The sequence below is a fragment of the Equus quagga genome, unplaced genomic scaffold (assembly GCF_021613505.1).
Source record: "Equus quagga isolate Etosha38 unplaced genomic scaffold, UCLA_HA_Equagga_1.0 146_RagTag, whole genome shotgun sequence".
In the NCBI taxonomy this organism is placed as follows: domain Eukaryota; kingdom Metazoa; phylum Chordata; class Mammalia; order Perissodactyla; family Equidae; genus Equus; species Equus quagga.
This window is the reverse complement of record NW_025796728.1, coordinates 3,123,556-3,141,950: the sequence shown is the minus strand read 5'-3', so window position 1 is coordinate 3,141,950 and position 18,395 is coordinate 3,123,556. Positions and strand designations below refer to the sequence as shown.

Sequence of the window (18,395 nt, the reverse complement as noted above, 5' to 3'; positions counted from 1 at the left end):
GAGGGAGGACAGGATTGGCCCGCTGGTCCCACACGTCCGTGTTTGGGGGTGGAGAGCACACTACACGCCCCTCATCCAAGACCAATAGGCGTGGCTGAGCGAGAGCTCCCGTTTGCGATCTCAGCCCCACCCGCGCCCCAGTCCCCACCCCTCCCGGGCGGCGGCGCGCCTATCTCCCCAGCTCAGGCCCAGCCTGCTGTCGGAATCGCTCTTCCCAGCCAGCCTAGCAGCGTCCCCCAATCCGCCGGCGCCCGGGCACGTCCCTTCCGGCCGAGGCCCCGCCCCCCGCGGCCCCGCCCCGCGGCGAGCTGGGCGCCGGGTCCTCTCAGCGCCGGCCGGCGGCCTGGCCCACCCCCGACGCTCTGAGGTCACCGACGGGGCCGGCCTACGGGGGGCGGAGGGACGGAGGGAAGATGGCGGCCGAGGCCGGATATTGGCGCCGCCTCCCCCAATCCTGGAGCCGGCGCAGATGAGGCGGCTCGGCTGGGGCCAGCGGCGCTTGGGAACCGGAGCTGGGGGGACCCTGGCGGTGGGGCCTGGTCCTGCTATGTGCCGGTGCCTCCGCTAGAGTGAGCGGCGGCGGCGGCGACGCCTCTTTCCTCCGGCTGTTTCGCTAGTGCGGGCCGGCGGCGGGCGGCAGAAGCGGCGGGGCCGGGATGGAGGACGTTAACTCCAACGTGAACGCGGACCAGGAGGTGCGGAAGCTGCAGGAGCTGGTGAAGAAGCTGGAGAAGCAGAACGAACAGCTGAGGAGCCGCTCGGGGGCCGTGCAGGGCGCCGGCTCGCTCGGGCCGGGCAGCCCGGTTCGGGCCGGCGCGTCCACTCCCTCCTCCGGCACCGCGTCCCCTCGCGGCTTCCCCTTGGGCCTCGGCGCCAAGTCGGGCAGCGGGGCGGGCTCGGGCCCGAGACGGACGAGCAGCGAGGAGCTGCGGGACGCCACCTCCTTGCTGGCCGCGGGCGAGGGCGGCTTGCTGGACGAGGTGGAGCCGCTGCGGCCCGAGGAGCTGGAGCGCCTGTCAGGCTGGGAGGAGGAGGAGGAGAGCTGGTGAGCGCGGGGCGCCGGGCCGGGGCTGGGCGGGGACGGGCCGGGGGCGGAGAGCGTTCTCCGAGGGTCCCCGCGGTGGGACACGTCGCTTTGTGTAGTCGGATCCGCGCTCTGACGGGGACCCGTGACTGTTTTTGCTTTTGGCTGCGGAAAGGTCAGCTGAAGTTGGGCAGTCGAGGCGTGCCAGGGGAACAGGGTTGGCAGCTAGTTCTCCTCTGGGTCGTGGACCCCAGTGGGTTCTGTGGGCTGGCGCAACCTGGGGAGGGCTGCTCTGCTTTATAGGAAGGGATCCTGCTTTGTGTGAAATCCTGGCTTTCGGATGGTGGCCTGGGCATTTTGGACGTCGGGGAGGAGTCTGCTTGATGGGGTATCACCGGTGCGGGGAGCAGCCAGAGTGGGCTACGTCTGTGCCGTGGTCGGGGTTTTGGATCAGTGGGAGATGGGTACATTCCTGGCGGTGATGGGGAGACGGTGTGAATCAGCACTCCCCTTTGGGTAGTAGGGCAAAGCCTGCTTTGTGTGAAGAGGGCAGAGGATGGTGCTGCTTTGTGTGAAGAGTCCAGGGTGGAACGAGAGCCCTGGGTCTTGTTTTTTAAACAAGAATCGGGGCTGGCGTTTTCCGGATCTGTGAAGTGACAGTTATCACGTCTGTCTTTCGTTTCCCTGTCATCCTAGGGGTAGAGAAAGAGAGCCCTATTTAAAAATCTAAACCAAAGGTTGTATCGCCGTAGGCCACTTCTGGGTAAAATTGTGACCCGCACCGTAATATCGCCTCCATAAATAGAAAGGACATGGGAGGCGTTTTTCCTCGTAGTTTATTGCAACCGTATAAAGATGTCCGTGTGAAATTCTTTGTCTTAATTTATCCCTGTTTAAAGTTTTAACTTTTGGCTAAAATGTCTCTACTCTCCGTTGAAATGGAAACTTCTAACTTAGTGAAATCGAAATCCTGCATGGACTCTGGTATTGCAGGGCTGCAACTCAGTGTACTGAGGTGGTTAAGAGCTTTGCCTGGCTTCAGGCCCTGGCTCTGCCACTTACTTGTTGTATGACCTTGGGCAAGTTACTCTGAGCTTCACTTTCTATCTGATGGAGAAAAGAATAGTTCTTACTCTGTGGAGTTGTGAAGATTATGGGAGATAATGCACGTATACTTTTAGCACTGGGTCTGGCATATAGTAACCTCTCCAAGACTAGCTGCTGTTATTCTCAAGCCTGGTTATTTAAGTCAAGAAATATTTAGTGAGTTCTTGGAAGATCTTGTGGAAGATTCTAAAGATAAAAGGATTCTCCAGATTAAAGATTCTTGAGTGTTGATCCCTGTTCATTAAGGCAGTGACAGTCTTGTTGGGAGCCAAGTTTATATAAGCCAGGACATATACAGTGAATTGCTAAAAAGAGTGATAGGAACAAAATGTATTGAGAGTGCTCAGAAATTGGGAAGAAAATAGTCTAAAGTAGTTGGGGCAAACTTTGAGGAGAGGTTGCTTTGGAGCCTGGGGGTGGGGAAAGAGTGGGAAGGGCGGTTTATGCTCTTGACAACTGCCAGAGCAGGGTCAGAGATATTTGTAACTCCCAATTAGGAAGGTTTGAAATACAGGGATACTCTTGAATACATGATGTCAAGCCTTTATTTTATTACCAAGTGATACCAAATATTATTAGAACTGACTGCGGTAGTGACAGTTTCTCATATTAGTGTGAAATCACGTCCTCCCAAAGGAATCCTGGGTATGTATACGGTTTAAAAGAGCCCAGAATCATCTAAATATCATCACATGCCTCTTCCAAGTGATGATGATAATGATGCTCTTAATAATGAGGATTAGCTGCACCCATCAGCCCATTTTAGATTATGTATTATTAGAACACATTGGCTCCACTTGGAGAAGTTGTCCTTTGCTGGTTTGGTTTCTGAGCGTAGGGTTTGTTTAGGTAAAGCGAGTCTTCTTAAATACTATGCCAGAAGTTTCTTTTGACCAAATGGTTCCTGCTTACTGCTTTGATCCTAGCTATGTAGCTTGATATTGTAGATGTCCTACACTTTTTCTGAAAAGATTTGTGTGAATTTAAAGTTTCATAAATCATATTTAAAGTGTTTTGGAGTATGTGTTAGGAGTATAAGTTGAAAGGGGTGGATGTTGGTGGCAGGAGGAGGAAGATTCAAAGAGTCAAGAGTTTTTTTCTTGGCAAGCTAAAAATCTTTATTTATACCCGTTGTACCTTCTTTTTCATCTAGGGGAATGTTTTTCCCAAGTGTGTACCACCAAATGCTAGTCCTGAAGGTGTTAGTAGATGTTGTGTGAAAAATAATGATAGATCTGAGGTCATGTATATGTGGGAAAAACGAGGTTCAACAAAAATAAACAGGTTTCTTTAATGCTGGACTTTTTGATATGCTACTGTGTATTAAATATGGTAAACCTCTAAGTGGTATGGTTTGTTTCCTAAACTTATTTGAGCTCCCAAGGAACTAGTATCTATAGAACACACTTAGAAAACAATGCTCTAGAGCAGTGGCTTTCACAGCTCCCCTTTTTTTTTTTTTGGCCCAGCTTCATAAGAAATACATTTTACATCATAGCCCAGTATACACATGTATATGAATAATTGAAACAAAAGTTTCACAAAACTATAGTTACTTTTAGTACATGTGCTAAGTTCTAATATTTTCTGTCCTGTTTCTTTAGAAAAAAATGTTGGTTACAGCCCACTAAGCTGATTTTGTGACTCGTCAATGGGTTGTAACTTTTTGAAAAACACTGTTCTAGAACAACTCAGAAAAGTCTAGAGAAGGGAACTAACATCGTAGTGTATCACGGTGTGTTGGGCTATGCCAGGCAGCTTATAAACACTTTTGTTCTTAATTGCATTTAATTTTTATCCATTTATGAGGTAGGTATCATTTTCTAGATAAGGAAGCTTAATCTCTAAGCATCAAATAACACACAGTAGATGATGGAGCCAGGGTCTGAACATCAAAGCCTATGCTGTTCCCACTATATTTTGTTTTTTCCAAGTATAATCCCTTTTCCATGTGAATGGCCCCTTAAAATATTTGAAGACTACTATCATCCTGCTGATCCCTTCTCTCCAGCACATACACATTCTCATCACTTCTTCAGAGTAAGGCAATCCCAGTTTATTTAATCATTCCTGAGATAATGTAACTCTCTGATCCTTCAACCATGGCCATTTTTCTCATAATGAATTTCTAGTTGCTGTTGTCATTAAACATGGTACTCGGAACTGTATTCTGCATTTTAGATGGTACCTGACCAGAAAGTGTTTGGTGGATATAACTTGCTTGAGCTAAATGCTATTATTTTGAAATATTTTATTAATAGTTTTAACCTCTGTTACTTCTGCTTAATATAAGCTAGGAGTGTCAGTTACACTCTGTATCTTTTATACATAAGTTGTTAAACTAAGTCTCCCTCACCCTCTTTTTGTGTAATGAATTTTTTTAGCATAAATATTAGGCTTTTATATTTCATTTTGTTAGTCTTGATCTAGCCACTTAATATTATCTATTCTTTCTCATTTTTTTGTCATTTTCATATTTGGTATGCATACCTATTGGGTCTTCATTCAAGTTGTTAATAAAAATATTAAAATGACAGCAGAAAGGGCTCTGAAGTGTGCAGCTCGACTGGACTCCCTCCAGATTAACATCAATCCATTAATCAACATGCATTGTGGTTGTTAAATAACTATTAGTTCCACTTATTATTGTCAAGCCCTTATGCCATTTTTTGTGTATGAATATTATGAAAGATTTTGCCAAATGACTTGCTGTAATTAGGCTATACTGTGCCTGCAGGGTTCTTACCTGCAATGAAGTACACCTATTAAAATAGAAATTGTAGTTAATTTGGTTTGACTTGTTCAGGGTGAACTCTCTGACTTTTTCCTTTTCTAACTTCACAAACGTTTTGTTGAAGCCAGTTTTGAATTTTGCAAGGAATAAGTTTGGTTTGGAATTTCTAGACACTACTTATTTTTCTCTTGAGGAATGATCATATTTCCTCTCATCCAGGCTTTTGACCCTGCCGTGATGTTTCAGATCAACAATAACTGGTAATAAAATTTCAATTCTTTTCCATTATTTGGAGGGGTAGGCCTAAGCCTGTTTCAAGCTACATTCCAGGGACTGGGCCCATGGCCAAGTGGTTAAGTTTGCACACTTTGCTTCGGCAGCCCAGGGTTTTGTTGGTTCGGATCCTGGGCGCGGACCTAGCACCACTCATCAAGCCATGCTGAGGCGGTGTCCCACATAGCTCAACCAGAAGGATCACAACTACATATACAAGTATGTACTGGGGAGCTTTGGAGAGAGGGAAAAAAAAAGAGGAAGACTGGCAACAGATGTTAGCTCAGGGCCAAACTTTTTTTAAAAAAACAGCTACATTCCAGCTTACTATCTGTCATCTTGCCTCATTTGAACTTCAGTTTCCTTCAAAGAATGTGTATTCAACCTGTCCATTTGAACAGACTATTGGTAGAAAAACAGAAGCTAAAGAATAATTTCTGCCTTCCCTTTGTCATTTAGTATCATTGCATATTTTAGTCCCAAGACTTTTTTGTACTAATGCTCTCAATGTAATTTTTTTCTCGTTGAGTTTCTATTTGTTGAGATATAATTCACATACAATGAAATTTGCCCTTTTATAGTTTGTAATTCAGTGCTTTTTAGTGTATTCACAAAATTGTGCAACTGTTATCACTATCTAATTCCAGAACATCTTCATCATACCCCCAAAAAACTGCAGCCCACTATCAGTCACTTCCCATTTCCCTCTCATCTCGCCTTCACTTATCTACTTTGTGTCGATGGAATTGCCCATTCTGGTTATTTCATGTAAATGAAAGCATATAATATGTGGCTTTTTGTGTCTGGCTTCTTTCATTTAGTATGATGTTTTCAGGGTTTATCCATGTTGTAGCACGTATCAAAACATTCCCTTTCTTTGTTCTATTTTATATCTGAATAATATTACCACATTTTGTTTATCCATTCCTCAGTTGATGGACATTTGATTTGTTTCCAGCTTTTAGCTATTATGAAAAATGCTGCTGTGAACATTTCTTCTCAGGTTTTTATATTGTCATGTTTTCATTTTTTCTTGGGTACATATACCTGGGAATGAAATTACTAGGGCAAATGGTAGCTTCATGTTTAACTTTTTGAGAAACTGCCACACTGTTTTCTGTGGCTGCACCATTTTACATTCCCACCAGCGATACACAAGGGTTCCAATTTCACCACATCCTCATCGACACTTGTTATTGTCTGTCTGTTTTGTTATATAGCCATGCTACTGATATATCATTGTGATTCTGATTTGCATTTCTCTGATGACTAAAGATGTTGAGCATCTTTTCATGTATTTGTTGGCCGTTTGTATATCTTCCTTGGAGAAATGTCTATTCAAACCATTTACTCATTTTCATATGGGTTACCTGTCTTTATGTTAAGTTGTAAGAGTTTTTTATATATTCCTTGTGAGATAGATGATTTGCAAATATTTTCTCCTGTTCTGTGTTGTTTTTTCACTTTGTTTTTGGAACTCTTTGAAGCACAGAGTTTTCAATATTATTAAATTTGATTTATCTAATTTTTCTTTTGTTACTTGTGCTTTTCCTGTCATATCTAAGAAACCTCTGCCTTATCCAAGATGATGAGATTTACTCGTATCTTTTCTTCTAGAAGGTTTATAATTTAGCTCTTACATTTAGGTCTTTGATCCATTTTTTTTATCGTGTTAAAATATACATAACATCAAATTTACTGTGTTAACCATTTTTAAGTATATAGTTCAGTGGCATTAAGTACATGCACATTGTTGTGCAACCATTCGTCTCCAGAACTTTTTCATCTTCCCAAACTGGAGCTCCGTGCTCATTAAACAATAACTCCCCATCTCCTGCTTCCCACAGCCCCGGACAGCCATCATTCTGCTTTGTCTCTGTGAGTTTGACTGCTCTAGGTAACTCGTATGTATGGAATCATACAATATGTGCACTTTTGTGACTGGCTTATTTCACTTAGCACAATGTCTTCAAGATTCATACATGTTGTAGCATGTCTCAGAATTCTCTAAAGCTTTATTTAATCTCATAATTCTCAATGGGCAAGAGAAAACAGCACTTAAATCTTTCTATCCCAAACCTAAGCTTGTATGATGAGTATATGATGTTCATATTTAAATATGGAATTTATATGTATATGCTTTTTTGTGCATGTGACAAAAAAACCCCAAAACACATGGAAAATTCAGCCTCTCAACAGTTTCTAAGTGTACGGTTCAATATCGTCAACCACATGCACATGTTGTGCAGCAGATCCCCAGAATCTTCCCATCCTGCGTGACTGAAACTCTGTACCCACAGAACAGTGACTCTTTACCTCCCCTTCTCCCAGCCTCTGGCAACTACCATTCCACTTTGTTTCTATAAGTTTAACTACTTTAGATACCTCATAAGTGGAATCATTATAGTATTTGTCTTTTTATGACTAGCTTATTTTACTTGGCGTAATGTCCTCAAGATTCATCCATGTTGTAGCATATGCCATGGTTTCCTTCTTTTTTAAGGCTGGATAATATTCCATTGTATGTATATACCACATTTTCTTTATCCATACATCTGTTGATACCTCTTGGCTATTGTGAATAATGCTGCTATGAACATGGGTGTACGAATATCTGTTCAAGTGCTCGCTTTCACTTCTTTGGGGTATATACCCAGAAGTGGAATTGCCAGATCAAATGGTAATTCTATGTTTAATTTTTTGAGGAGCCACAATACTGTTTTCCACAGCAGCTGCACTGTTTTACATTCTGACCAGCATTATACAAGGGCTTCAGTTTTTCCACATCCTTGCTGACATTTCTTTTGATCCTTTTTGAGTTTTTATATAGTGTGAGGTAGGGGGTCCAACTTCATTCTTTTTGCATGTGGATATCCAGTTCTCCCCATACCATTTGTTGAAAAGACTTTTCTGACCCCATTAAATTGTCTTGGCACCCTTGCTGAAAATCAGTTGCCCATAAATGTATGGGTTTATTTCAGGACTCTCAATTCTGTTCCATTTATTGATGACTATCCTTATGCCGGTACTGCACACTTGTGATTACTGTAGCTTTTTAGAAAGTTTTGAAATTGGAACGTGTGAGTCCTACAATTTTGTTCTTTTTCAAGATTGTTTTGGTTTTTCAAGGTCCCTTGTATTTCCATATGAGTTTTAAAATCAGCTTGTAAATTTCGTCAAAAAGAGGCAGCTAGAGTTTTGGTAGAGCTTATATTGAATCTGTAGATTGCTTGAGGCATCTTAACAATATTGATTCTTTCAATCCGTGGAAATTGGATGTCTTTCCATTCACTTAGGTCTTCTTTAATTTCTTTCAACTATGTTTTATAATTTTCAGTGTTTGAGTCTTGCATTTCTTTTTAAAATTTTATTCCTAGGTATTTTATTCTTTTTTGATGCCATTGTAAATGGAATTGTTTTTCTTAATTTCACTTTTGGATTGTTCATTCCTATTGTGTAATGCAGTTGTGTTTTGTATATTGATATCTTTGTATCCTGCAGTGTTGCTTAGGTCATTTATTAGCTGTGATAGATTTGTGTGTATGTGGATTCCTTGGGATTCTTTTATATATAAGATCCTGTCATCTGCTAATAGAGAAAATTCTACTTATTCGTTCCCATCTGAATGTCTTTTTTTTTCTTTTTTTCTGGTGAGGAAGACTCACCCTGAGCTAACATCCATTGCCAATCTTCCCCTTTTTGCTTGAGGAAGATTAGCTCTGAGCTAACATCTGTGCCAGTCTTCCTCTATTTTGTATATGGGATGCCTCCACAGCATGACTGATGAGTGGTGTGTGGGTCTGTGCCTGGGATCTGAACCCATGAACCTGGGCCACAGAAGCGGAGCACGCCAATGTTAACCACTCAGCCATGGGGCCAGCCCCAAATGTTTAATTAATTAATTAACTATTTAATTAATTAATTTTGAGGAAGATTAGCCCTGAGCTAACATCTGCCACCAATCCTCCTCTTTTTGCTGAGGAAGACTGACCCTGAGCTAACATCCGTGCCCAGCTTCCTCTATGTTATATGTGGGATGCCTGCCACAGTGTGGCTTGACAAGCAGTGCCTAGATCCACACCCAGGATCTGAACTGGCGAACCCCAGGCCGCTGAAGTGGAACGTGCGAATTTAACCACTACACCACTGGGTCAGCCCCTTGGATGCTTTTTGTTTCAACTTCTTGCCTAATTGCCCTGGCTAGCATATCTAATATAATGTTGGGTACAAATGGTGAAAGTGGACATCCCTTAATGTGATTTTTTTTTTTTTTTTGGTAAAGAAGATTGACCATGAGCTAATATCCGTTACCAATCTTCCTCTTTTTGCTTGAGGAAGATTGTTGCTGAGCTAACATCTGTGTGTCTTCCTCTATTTTGTGTGTGGTATGCTGCCACAGCATGGCTTCATGAGCAGTGTGTAGGTCTGCACCTGGGATCTGAACCCACAAACCCCAGACCACCGAAGCAGAGTGAGTGAACTTAACTACTGTGCCACTAGGCTGGCCGCTCAACGTGATTTTTTTTTTTTTTTTTAAGATTAGCACCTGAGCTAACAACTGTTGCCAATCTTCTTTTTTTCTTTTTCTCCTTTTTCTCTCCAAATCCCCCCAGTACATAGTTGTATGTTTTAGTTGTGGGTCCTCCTAGTTGTGGCATGTGGGAGGCTGCCTCACCATGGCCTGATGAGTGGTGCCGTGTCTGCGCCCAGGATCTGAACTGGCGAAACCCTGGGCCGCCAAAGCAGAGCGCAAGAACTTAACCACTTGGCCACGGGGCCGGCCCCCTCAATTTGATTTTTATTGCTCTTTTATTTTTAATAATAGCTAACAATTATTTATTGCATTAACATGTGACAGATACTAAGCACTTTATATAAAGTGTTATCTTCCTAATAACCCAATATGATCAAACTGTTATTAACCCCATTTTAAAGATGGGGAAATTAAAGTTTAGGTTAAATAACTTGCTCATAGTCACTCAAGTATATGGCTGAGCTAGGATTGGAACCTAATTAGCCTGACTTTATATTTAAAAATTTTCAACCCTTACCTAATTCTAATTATCTGTATTTTTTTATGTTATTCTTAAAAGATTTATACTGTTAGGTGATATCTCAGTGTAGTTTGGATTTGCATTTTCCTGATGATTAGTGATTTGAACATCTTTTCATGTGCCTGTTGGCCATCTGTCTATCTTCTTTGAAAAAATGTTCAGATCCTCTGCCCATTTTTTGATTGGGTTCTTTGTTTTTTTGTTGAGTTGTATGAATTCTTTCTTTATTTTGGAGATTAACCCCTTGTCAGATATGTGATTTGCAAATATTTTCTCCCAGTTGGTGGGTTGTCTTTACGTTTTGATCTTGATTTCTTTTGCCTTGCAGAAGCTCTTTAGTCTAATGAAGTCCCATTTATTTACTTTTTTCTTTTGTTTCCCTTGTGCGAGTAGACATGGTAGTCAAAAAGATCTTTCTAAGACTGATGTCAAAGAGTGTACTGCCTGTGTTTTCTTCCAGGAGTTTTATGCTTTAACGTCTTACCTTCAAGTCTTTGATCCATTTTGAGTTAATTTTTGTGTATGGCACAAGACACTGGTTGTGTATGGCCTTTATTATGTTGAGGTACTTTCCTTCTATACCCATTTTATTGAGAGTTTTTATCATAAATGGATGCTGAATCTTGATGATTGCTTTCTCTGCATCGATCGAGATCATCATGTGGTTTTTATTCCTCATTTTGTTAATGCACATCACATTGATTGATTTGCAGATGTTGAACCATCCCTGTGTCCCTGGTATAAGTCCCACTTGATATGATGTGTGATCCTTTTAATGTATTGCTGTGTTCGGTATGCCAGTATTTTGTTGAGGATTTTTGCATCTCTGTTCATCAGCAGTATTGGCCTGTAATTTTCCTTCTTTGTGTTGCCCTCGTCGGGCTTTGGGATCAGGGTGATGTTGGTCTTGTAAAATGAGTTAGGAAGTGTTCTGTCTTCTTCAATTTTTTGGAATAGTTTGAGAAGGATAGGTATTAAATCTTCTTTGAATGTTTGGTAGAATTCTCCAGAGAAGCCATTTGGTCCTAGACTTTTATTTTTTTGGAGGTTTCTGATTACTGTTTCAATTTCTTGTGATTGGTCTATTCAGATTCTCTGTTTCTTCTTGATTCAGTTTTGGGAGGTTGTGTGAGCCTAAGAATTTATTTATTTCTTCTAGATTGTCCAATTTGTAGGCATATAGTTTTTCATGGTATTTGAAAATTTGAAATCCTTTGTATTTCTATGGTAGCTGTTGTAATTTCTCCTCTTAATTTCTAATTTTATTTATTTGAGCCTTCTCTCTTCTTTTCTTAGTGAGTCTGGCTAAGGGTTTGTCAATGTTGTTTATCTTCTCAAAGAACCAGCTCTTAGTTTTGTTGATCCTTTCTACTGGGCTTTTTTGTTTGTTTGTTTCAATTTCACTTATTTCTGCTCTAATTTTTATTATTTCCCTCCTTCTGCTGACTTTGGTCTTTGTTCTTCTTTTTCTAGTTCTGTTAGGTGTGGTTTAAGATTACTTATTTGAGATTTTTCTTGTTTGTTAAGGTGGCCTTATATTACTGTGAATTTCCCTCTTAGGACTGCTTTTGCTGCATCCCGTATGAGTTGATATGGTGTATTTTCATTTGTCTAGAGATATTTTTTAATTTCTCCTTTAATGTCTTCAGTGATCCATTGGTTGTTCAGTACCATGTTGTTTAGTCTCCATATATTTGTCACTTTCCCAACTTTTTTGTTGTAGTTGATTTCTAGTTTCATAGTATTATGGTCAGAAAAGATGCTTGATATGATTTCAGTCTTCTTAAATTTATTGAGGCTTGCCTTGTTACCCAACATATGGTCTATCTTTGGGAATATTCCATGTACACTTGAGAAGAATGTGTATTCTGCTGTTTTTGGATGGAGTGTCCTATAAATCTGTTAAGTCCATGTGGTCTAGTTTTTCATTTAATTCCACTATTTCCTTGTTGACTTTCTGTCTGGTTGATCTCTCCATTGATGTAAGTGGGGTCTTAAGAACCTCTACTGTTATTGTGTTGCTGTTAATATTTCCTTGTATATTTGTTAAGAGTTGCTTTATGTACTTTGGTGCTCCTGTCTTGGGTGCATATATATTTATAAGTGTCAATGTCTTCTTGGTGGAGTGTTCCTTTTATCATTATACACTGCCCCTCTTTGTCTCTCATTGCCTTTTTTCTTTTGTTTTTAAAAAGGTTGGCACCTGAGCTAACAACTGTTGCCAATCTTTTTTTTTTTTTTTTTCTGGTTTATCTCCCCAAATCTCCGCTGGTACATAGTTGTATGTCTTAGTTGGAGGTCCTTCTAGTTGTGGTGTGTGGGATGCCACCTCAACATGGCCTGATGAATGGTGCCATGTCTGCACCCAGGATCCAAACTGGCGAAACCCTGGGTGCCACAGCGGAGCGCACAAACTTAACCACTTGGCTGTGGGGCCAGCGGCCCCTACCTTTTTTATCTTGAAGTCTACTTTCTCTGATATAAGTATGGCAACACCTGCTTTTGTTTGCCATTCGCTTGAGTATCATCTTCCATCCCTTCGCTCTGAAGCTGTGTTTGTCTTTAGAGCTGAGATGTGTTTCCTGGAGGTAGCATACTGTTGGGTCTTGTTTTTTAATCTATCCAGCCATTCTGTCTTTTGATTGGAGAATTCAGTCCATCTACATTTACAGTGATTATTGATATATGAGGGCTTAATGCTGCCCTTTTATCACTTGTTTTCCAGTTGTTCTGTATTTCCCTTGTTTCTCATCCCATGTATTTAGGACTGCCAATTCAGTTTGGTAGTTCTCTATGTTGGTTTTCTCGTTTTCTCTTTATTTATCGTTTGTGTCCTTGTTCTGATTATTTGTTTAGTGTTTTTGTGAGGTTTGTGTAAAAAGTCTTATAGATAGTCCATTTTCTGATAGCCTCTTATTTTCTTAGTTTAAGCAGGTTCTGTCTCTTTCCTCTTCCCCTTCTAAGTGATTGTTGTCACACCTTAGTCTGTTTTGTGTTGCAAATTTGTGGTTAAAATGACAAGCTTGTAGTTATTTTTGATGTTTTCCCTTCCTTTATCTTTAGTGTTATAATTGTTTGTTAACCTGTTCTGATAGCTGCAATTTTCTGATTTTGTCTGCCTATTTATCTCCTTGCTCAAGGCTTTGTGAATCTCCCTCTTTTTTCAGGTATAAGGGCCTTCTTGGTCATTTCTTATGGGGGGGGGGGGTCTCATGGCAATGAACTCCCTCAGCTTTTGTTTATCTGGGAAAGTTTTTATTTCTCCATCATATCTAAAGGATATTTTTGCTGGATAGAGTATTCTTGGCTGAAAATTTTTGTCTTTCAGAATTTTTAATATATCATTCCACTCTCTCCTAGCCTGTGAAGTTTCTGCTGAGACATCTGCTGAAAGCCTGATAGGGGTTCCTTTGTAAGTTCTTTTCTTCTGCATTGCTGCCCTTAATATTTTTTCTTTGTCATTGAGTTCTGCCAATTTTACCAGTATATGCCTTGGAGAAGGTCTTTTTACACTGATGTAATTAGGAGTTATGTTAGCTTCTTTTACTTGTAATTCCAGCTCCTTCCTCATCTATTATTTCTTTGAACAAGCTTTCTGCTCCTTCCTCCCTGTCTTCTCTCTCTGGAATACCTATAATCCTTATATTGCATTCCCTAATTGAATTGGATATTTCTTGGAGAATTTCTTCATTTCTTTTTAGTCTTAGTTCTCCTCCTCCATCTGAAGCAGTTCCATATTTTTGTCCCCCAAATTGCTAATTCTGTCCTCCATGATATCAGCTCTATTATTCAAGGACTCCAGATTTTTGTTTATTTCATCCATTGTGGTTTTTCATCTCCAACATTTCTGATTGGCTTTTCTTTATAGTTTCAATCTCTTGTGAAGAATTCCCTCTGTTCATTAATTTTATTCCTGATTCCATTGAATCGTGTTTCTGAGTTTTCTTGTATCTTGCTGAGTTTTTTTAATGATAGTTATTTTGAATTCTCTGACATTTAGATTGTAAATTTATGTGGCTTCAGGATTGATTTCTGCTTGTCATTTCCCTTCTTGTCTGGAGTATTAATATATTTTTTCATACTATTTGATGGGGTGGATTTGTGCCTTTGCATAGTGATAGTATCTGTTTGCAGATTCCGCTTGCCCCCACTGGGGAGGGTCAGGAGCTGTGTATTCAGAGCTTGTTGCCATCCCTGGCATCTGTGCCTGTCCTTTGGAATCTGTGCTGACAGGACCTGTCTGTGATTGCCTGCTCACACTGCTTCTTTACAAATGCATGCACTTTGGTGGTGGTCCCTCGCCCTGGCTGACTGGCTGAGGTGGTGTGCCAGGTGAGGGGAGGGGTGCTTTCTTTTGCATGCATAATCCCTGGGACATTCTCACCCTGCCCTCACTGTGTGCTCTCCTCCGGTGCTGGCTTTATGATGACACCCCTCGCAATTGCTTAGCCTCCTCTGTCTGCAGCTTTCCCAGTGCTGGGAGGCAACTCAGAGAGCAAAGGCATTCCTGCAGTGAGCTGCCCTTCCGCCCCCCACCCCCTTTTCAGGGCTGTACGTGTTCCTGTGCCCTAGGTTGCTGCTGGGGAGGGAGAGGAGATCCCCTTACCTCCTACCACTTCCTCCTGGGGGTGTCCAGCACCTCCACCTTCAGATGTATGGATCTCTCAGACATCTGTTGTGTGAATGTTCTCTGTTGGTCTATGAATGTCCTTTTCGTTATATCTTGGGGGGAGAGAGGACACTTTTTAAACGTAATCATTATACCAATTTCACCTCCCAATTAAAAATCTTTAATATTATCAAATGTGTTCTGGATGTTTTTAGATCAAATTTTCTTTTTTACTTTATTTTTTTTTGAAGAAGAAGATTAGCCCTGAGCTAACATCTGCTGCCAATCTCATCCTCTTTTTGCTGAGGAAGACTGGCCCTGAGCTAACATCTGTGCCCCTCTTCCTCTACTTTATATGTGGGATGCCTACCACACCATGGCTTGCCACGCGGTGCCATGTCCGCATCCAGGATCTGAACTGGGGGACCCTGGACCGCCGAAGCAGAACGTGCCCACTTAACTGCTGCACCACTGGGCCGGCCCCTAGATCAAATTTTCTAAAACTTGGTTTGCACATCTATGTTTAGCATTTTCTTTCTATTCTGTTATAAACTCTAAGATGAAATTGGCTGCTTCCAGCATTTTGATCATTTTTATATCACCAGTTAATTTGTTGATGATGGTCAGAACAGGTTCAGTTCTTCTTTCTTCCCTAGCCTTTTGAGAAATTAAATTGTTGGGGTGAATCAAGAATTTCTTGAGTGTTCTGCTGTGTGTAGGGTGAAGCTTTCAGGCGATGTCTGACTACTCCAAGTCCATATCACTGTTATATCCTTGTACTAGAATTAGAATTTTATTATTCATATCTTCCCTTGGCCTTTTGGCCTGTAATCCACTTCCATAATATCATCCTTATTTTCACATTTATAATTATTTAAGATTTTTAGTTAAATTTGGTTTTAGTGTCTCTGTACTTTGACCCATGAATTTGTACTCTCAGGCTCCTACTTCTTCTTCTTTTTTTTTTTGAGGAAGATTAGCCCTGAGCTAACTACTGCCAGTCGTCCTCTTTTTTGCTGAGGAAGCCTGGCCCTGAGCTAACATCATGCTCATCTTCCTCTGCTTTATATGTGGGATGCCTACCACAGCATGGCGTGCCAAGCAGTGCCATGTCTGCACCCAGGATCCAAACCAGTGAACTCCGGGCCACCGAGAAGCAGAACGTGTGAACTTAACTGCTGCGCCACCAGGCCTGCCCCGACTCCTACGTTTTTGTAGAACAAAGTAATTTTAGTCTAATTTTCCCTAAGTCTACGTTTTCTTCATTAAATTTATCTAAAATGTTTCTTTCCTGAGGAAGGGAACAGTCTTGGGTCTCAAAGAAAGGATCCTTTATTAATGGTTTTCATTGGAATTTCTCAAAGGCCTCATATAAAAGAATGAACAAATGCATATAATACATAAAAGTCTTTATATTACTATTTAAAATATTTGTTGTTGAGGTAAAGGGTTAGGAGCTGACTTCTCCATCTCTTTAAGTCTCATAAGATTGTTGTCTCCATCCCTACTGTTAATTGTACTAATCGAAGAGAAATTTACATGTGGGCAAAAGGGGAGTGTATGTGTGAAATACTTTTTAAATGAGTTTTAGATTGTTTATTCATCTACTCTGCACTGATATAGATGAAAGTTTACTGTTGCATATATATTCATAAAGACTGCATTATCTAATCAGTATTTGCTAGTTAAAATTAATTGTTAATATCCAGCAGTTTGTTTTATTTTTTCCCCTTTTTCTTACCTTTGAGAGATCCATTATTGCTGGCATAAACCCCGTATATCTGTAGTGGAGACAATAGATTGAGAATAGAGATGTTAGGGAAAATTGATATGACTTGTCAGGCTCTTTGTAGGGCCTCTAGGAACTTTTGCAGAATATAAAATCATAGAAAATGAAATTAGAAATGGACTTGCAGATTAGGTGCTCATTCCTCTTGTTTTTAAGCTGTTTAATATTCAAGCTGGCTGAGGCAGATGGTTTCTTAAAAATTTTTGAGATTGGAAATATAAGTTTCTCATATTCTGTTAAATCCATTTTACTTTAAATCAGTTTTCTCAAATTTTTGAAGATACTTTAAACTCAAACTGACTTCTTATCAATAAATTTTATTGATAAACTTCCCCAACTAGATAGGTATGTGGTTTTTACTTACTGTGTTTTTTTACTCATAGCCTTTCTCTTCTGAGAATAGTCTTTATTACATGACCTCTGTTTTATGTATGCTTTTTGTAGGGGGCTATTCGTAGAATTAGCCATAATTTAATATGATAAGCCTAGGTTAATAAAGCAGTTTAATTTGTGTAATTATCACCACTTATCTGAATATTTTGGAAGTCACTCACTGATTAACATCTTGAAGTTTTGTTTACTAGATTGTTCTGTACAAGGAGATGTTACCTTAAAGGAAGGTGTGAGTGTTTTAAATAAATCAGATGTTATACATCTGGGTGAGCATTTTGTTCTCTTCTTAGCAGTGTTTTCTCAAGTAATTCTAACACGGCTTTAAATTTTTTTCATTAATCTAACAAATACTTAAAGCTCCTATGTGTGAGCTGTGCAATATTGGAAACACTGAAAGACATGATAATGCAGGTCCTTGCTTTCTTAAAAAATGGAATTTGGCCCAGAAGGGCCACATGGTTCATAAAGTATATTATAATCACTATTGTTGGTGCACATTCTGTATGCTCAGTATTGTATAAGCCATTTTGTGCATGTTAAATCATTTAATCTGCACAATTTTGAGTTATAGCTATTGTTATCCCCATTTTTTTACGTGGTAAAATATACAAAACAAAAAATTTACCATTTTAACCATTTTTTGAGTGTACAGTTCAGTGGCATATTAAGTACATTTACATTGTTGTGCAGTTATCACCACCATCCATCTCTGGAACTTTTTATCTTTCCAAATTAAAACTGTGTAACAGTAACTTCTCATTCTCCTGTTCTCCCTGTCCTTAGCCCCTGGCAACCACCATTCTACTTTCTGTGTCTACAGATTTGACCATTCTAGATACCTCATGTAAGTAGAATAATACAGTATTTGTCCTTTTGTGTCTGGTTCATTTCCTTTAGCATTGTGTCTTCAAAGTTCATCCATGTTGTAGCATGTGTTATGTTATCCCCATTTTACAGGTAAGGAAACTAAACTCAAAATCACATAGCTGATATAGTGAATGAATTGAGATTCATAGCAAGCCTGAAAATCATGCCTAAATAAAACGTTTGATCTTGATTTATTTAACCTGTAGATATTTAGCTTTGAGAATACTTTTTAAATATTTGAAGTACTATAATAAGGTTTATTAGACTTATTCTGTATAATTCTGGAGATCATTACTAGAACAATAGATATCAGGGAGGCAAATTTTTATTTAATATAATGAAGAATTTTCTTTTTTCTTTTTTCCTTTTTTTTTGGTGAGGAAGATTGTCCCTGAGCTAACATCTGTGCCAATCCTCCTCCACTTTGTATGTGGGACGCTGCCACAGCATGGCTTGATAAGTGGTGTGTAGGTCCACGGCCGGCATCTGAACCCATGAACCCCGGGCTGCCAAAATGGAGCACGTGAACTTCACCACCACGCAAC

At 40.3% G+C, this 18,395-nt stretch overlaps 1 protein-coding gene across 2 annotated transcripts in view; it reads left to right on the top strand.

The window, feature by feature from the left end:
- Window positions 1-408: 408 nt before the first annotated feature.
- LOC124232958 (SLAIN motif-containing protein 2) overlaps window positions 409-18,395 on the top strand; it is an 84,201-nt gene continuing 66,214 nt past the window's right edge. Inside the window, exon 1 of one of the 2 annotated variants that reach the window (XM_046649921.1) lies at window positions 409-1,045. In XM_046649921.1, the coding sequence (XP_046505877.1) occupies window positions 657-1,045 (389 nt within the window). In that variant the 5' untranslated portion in view covers window positions 409-656. The remainder of the gene's footprint in view (window positions 1,046-18,395) is intronic. The other variant, XM_046649922.1, reaches the window with a different exon arrangement.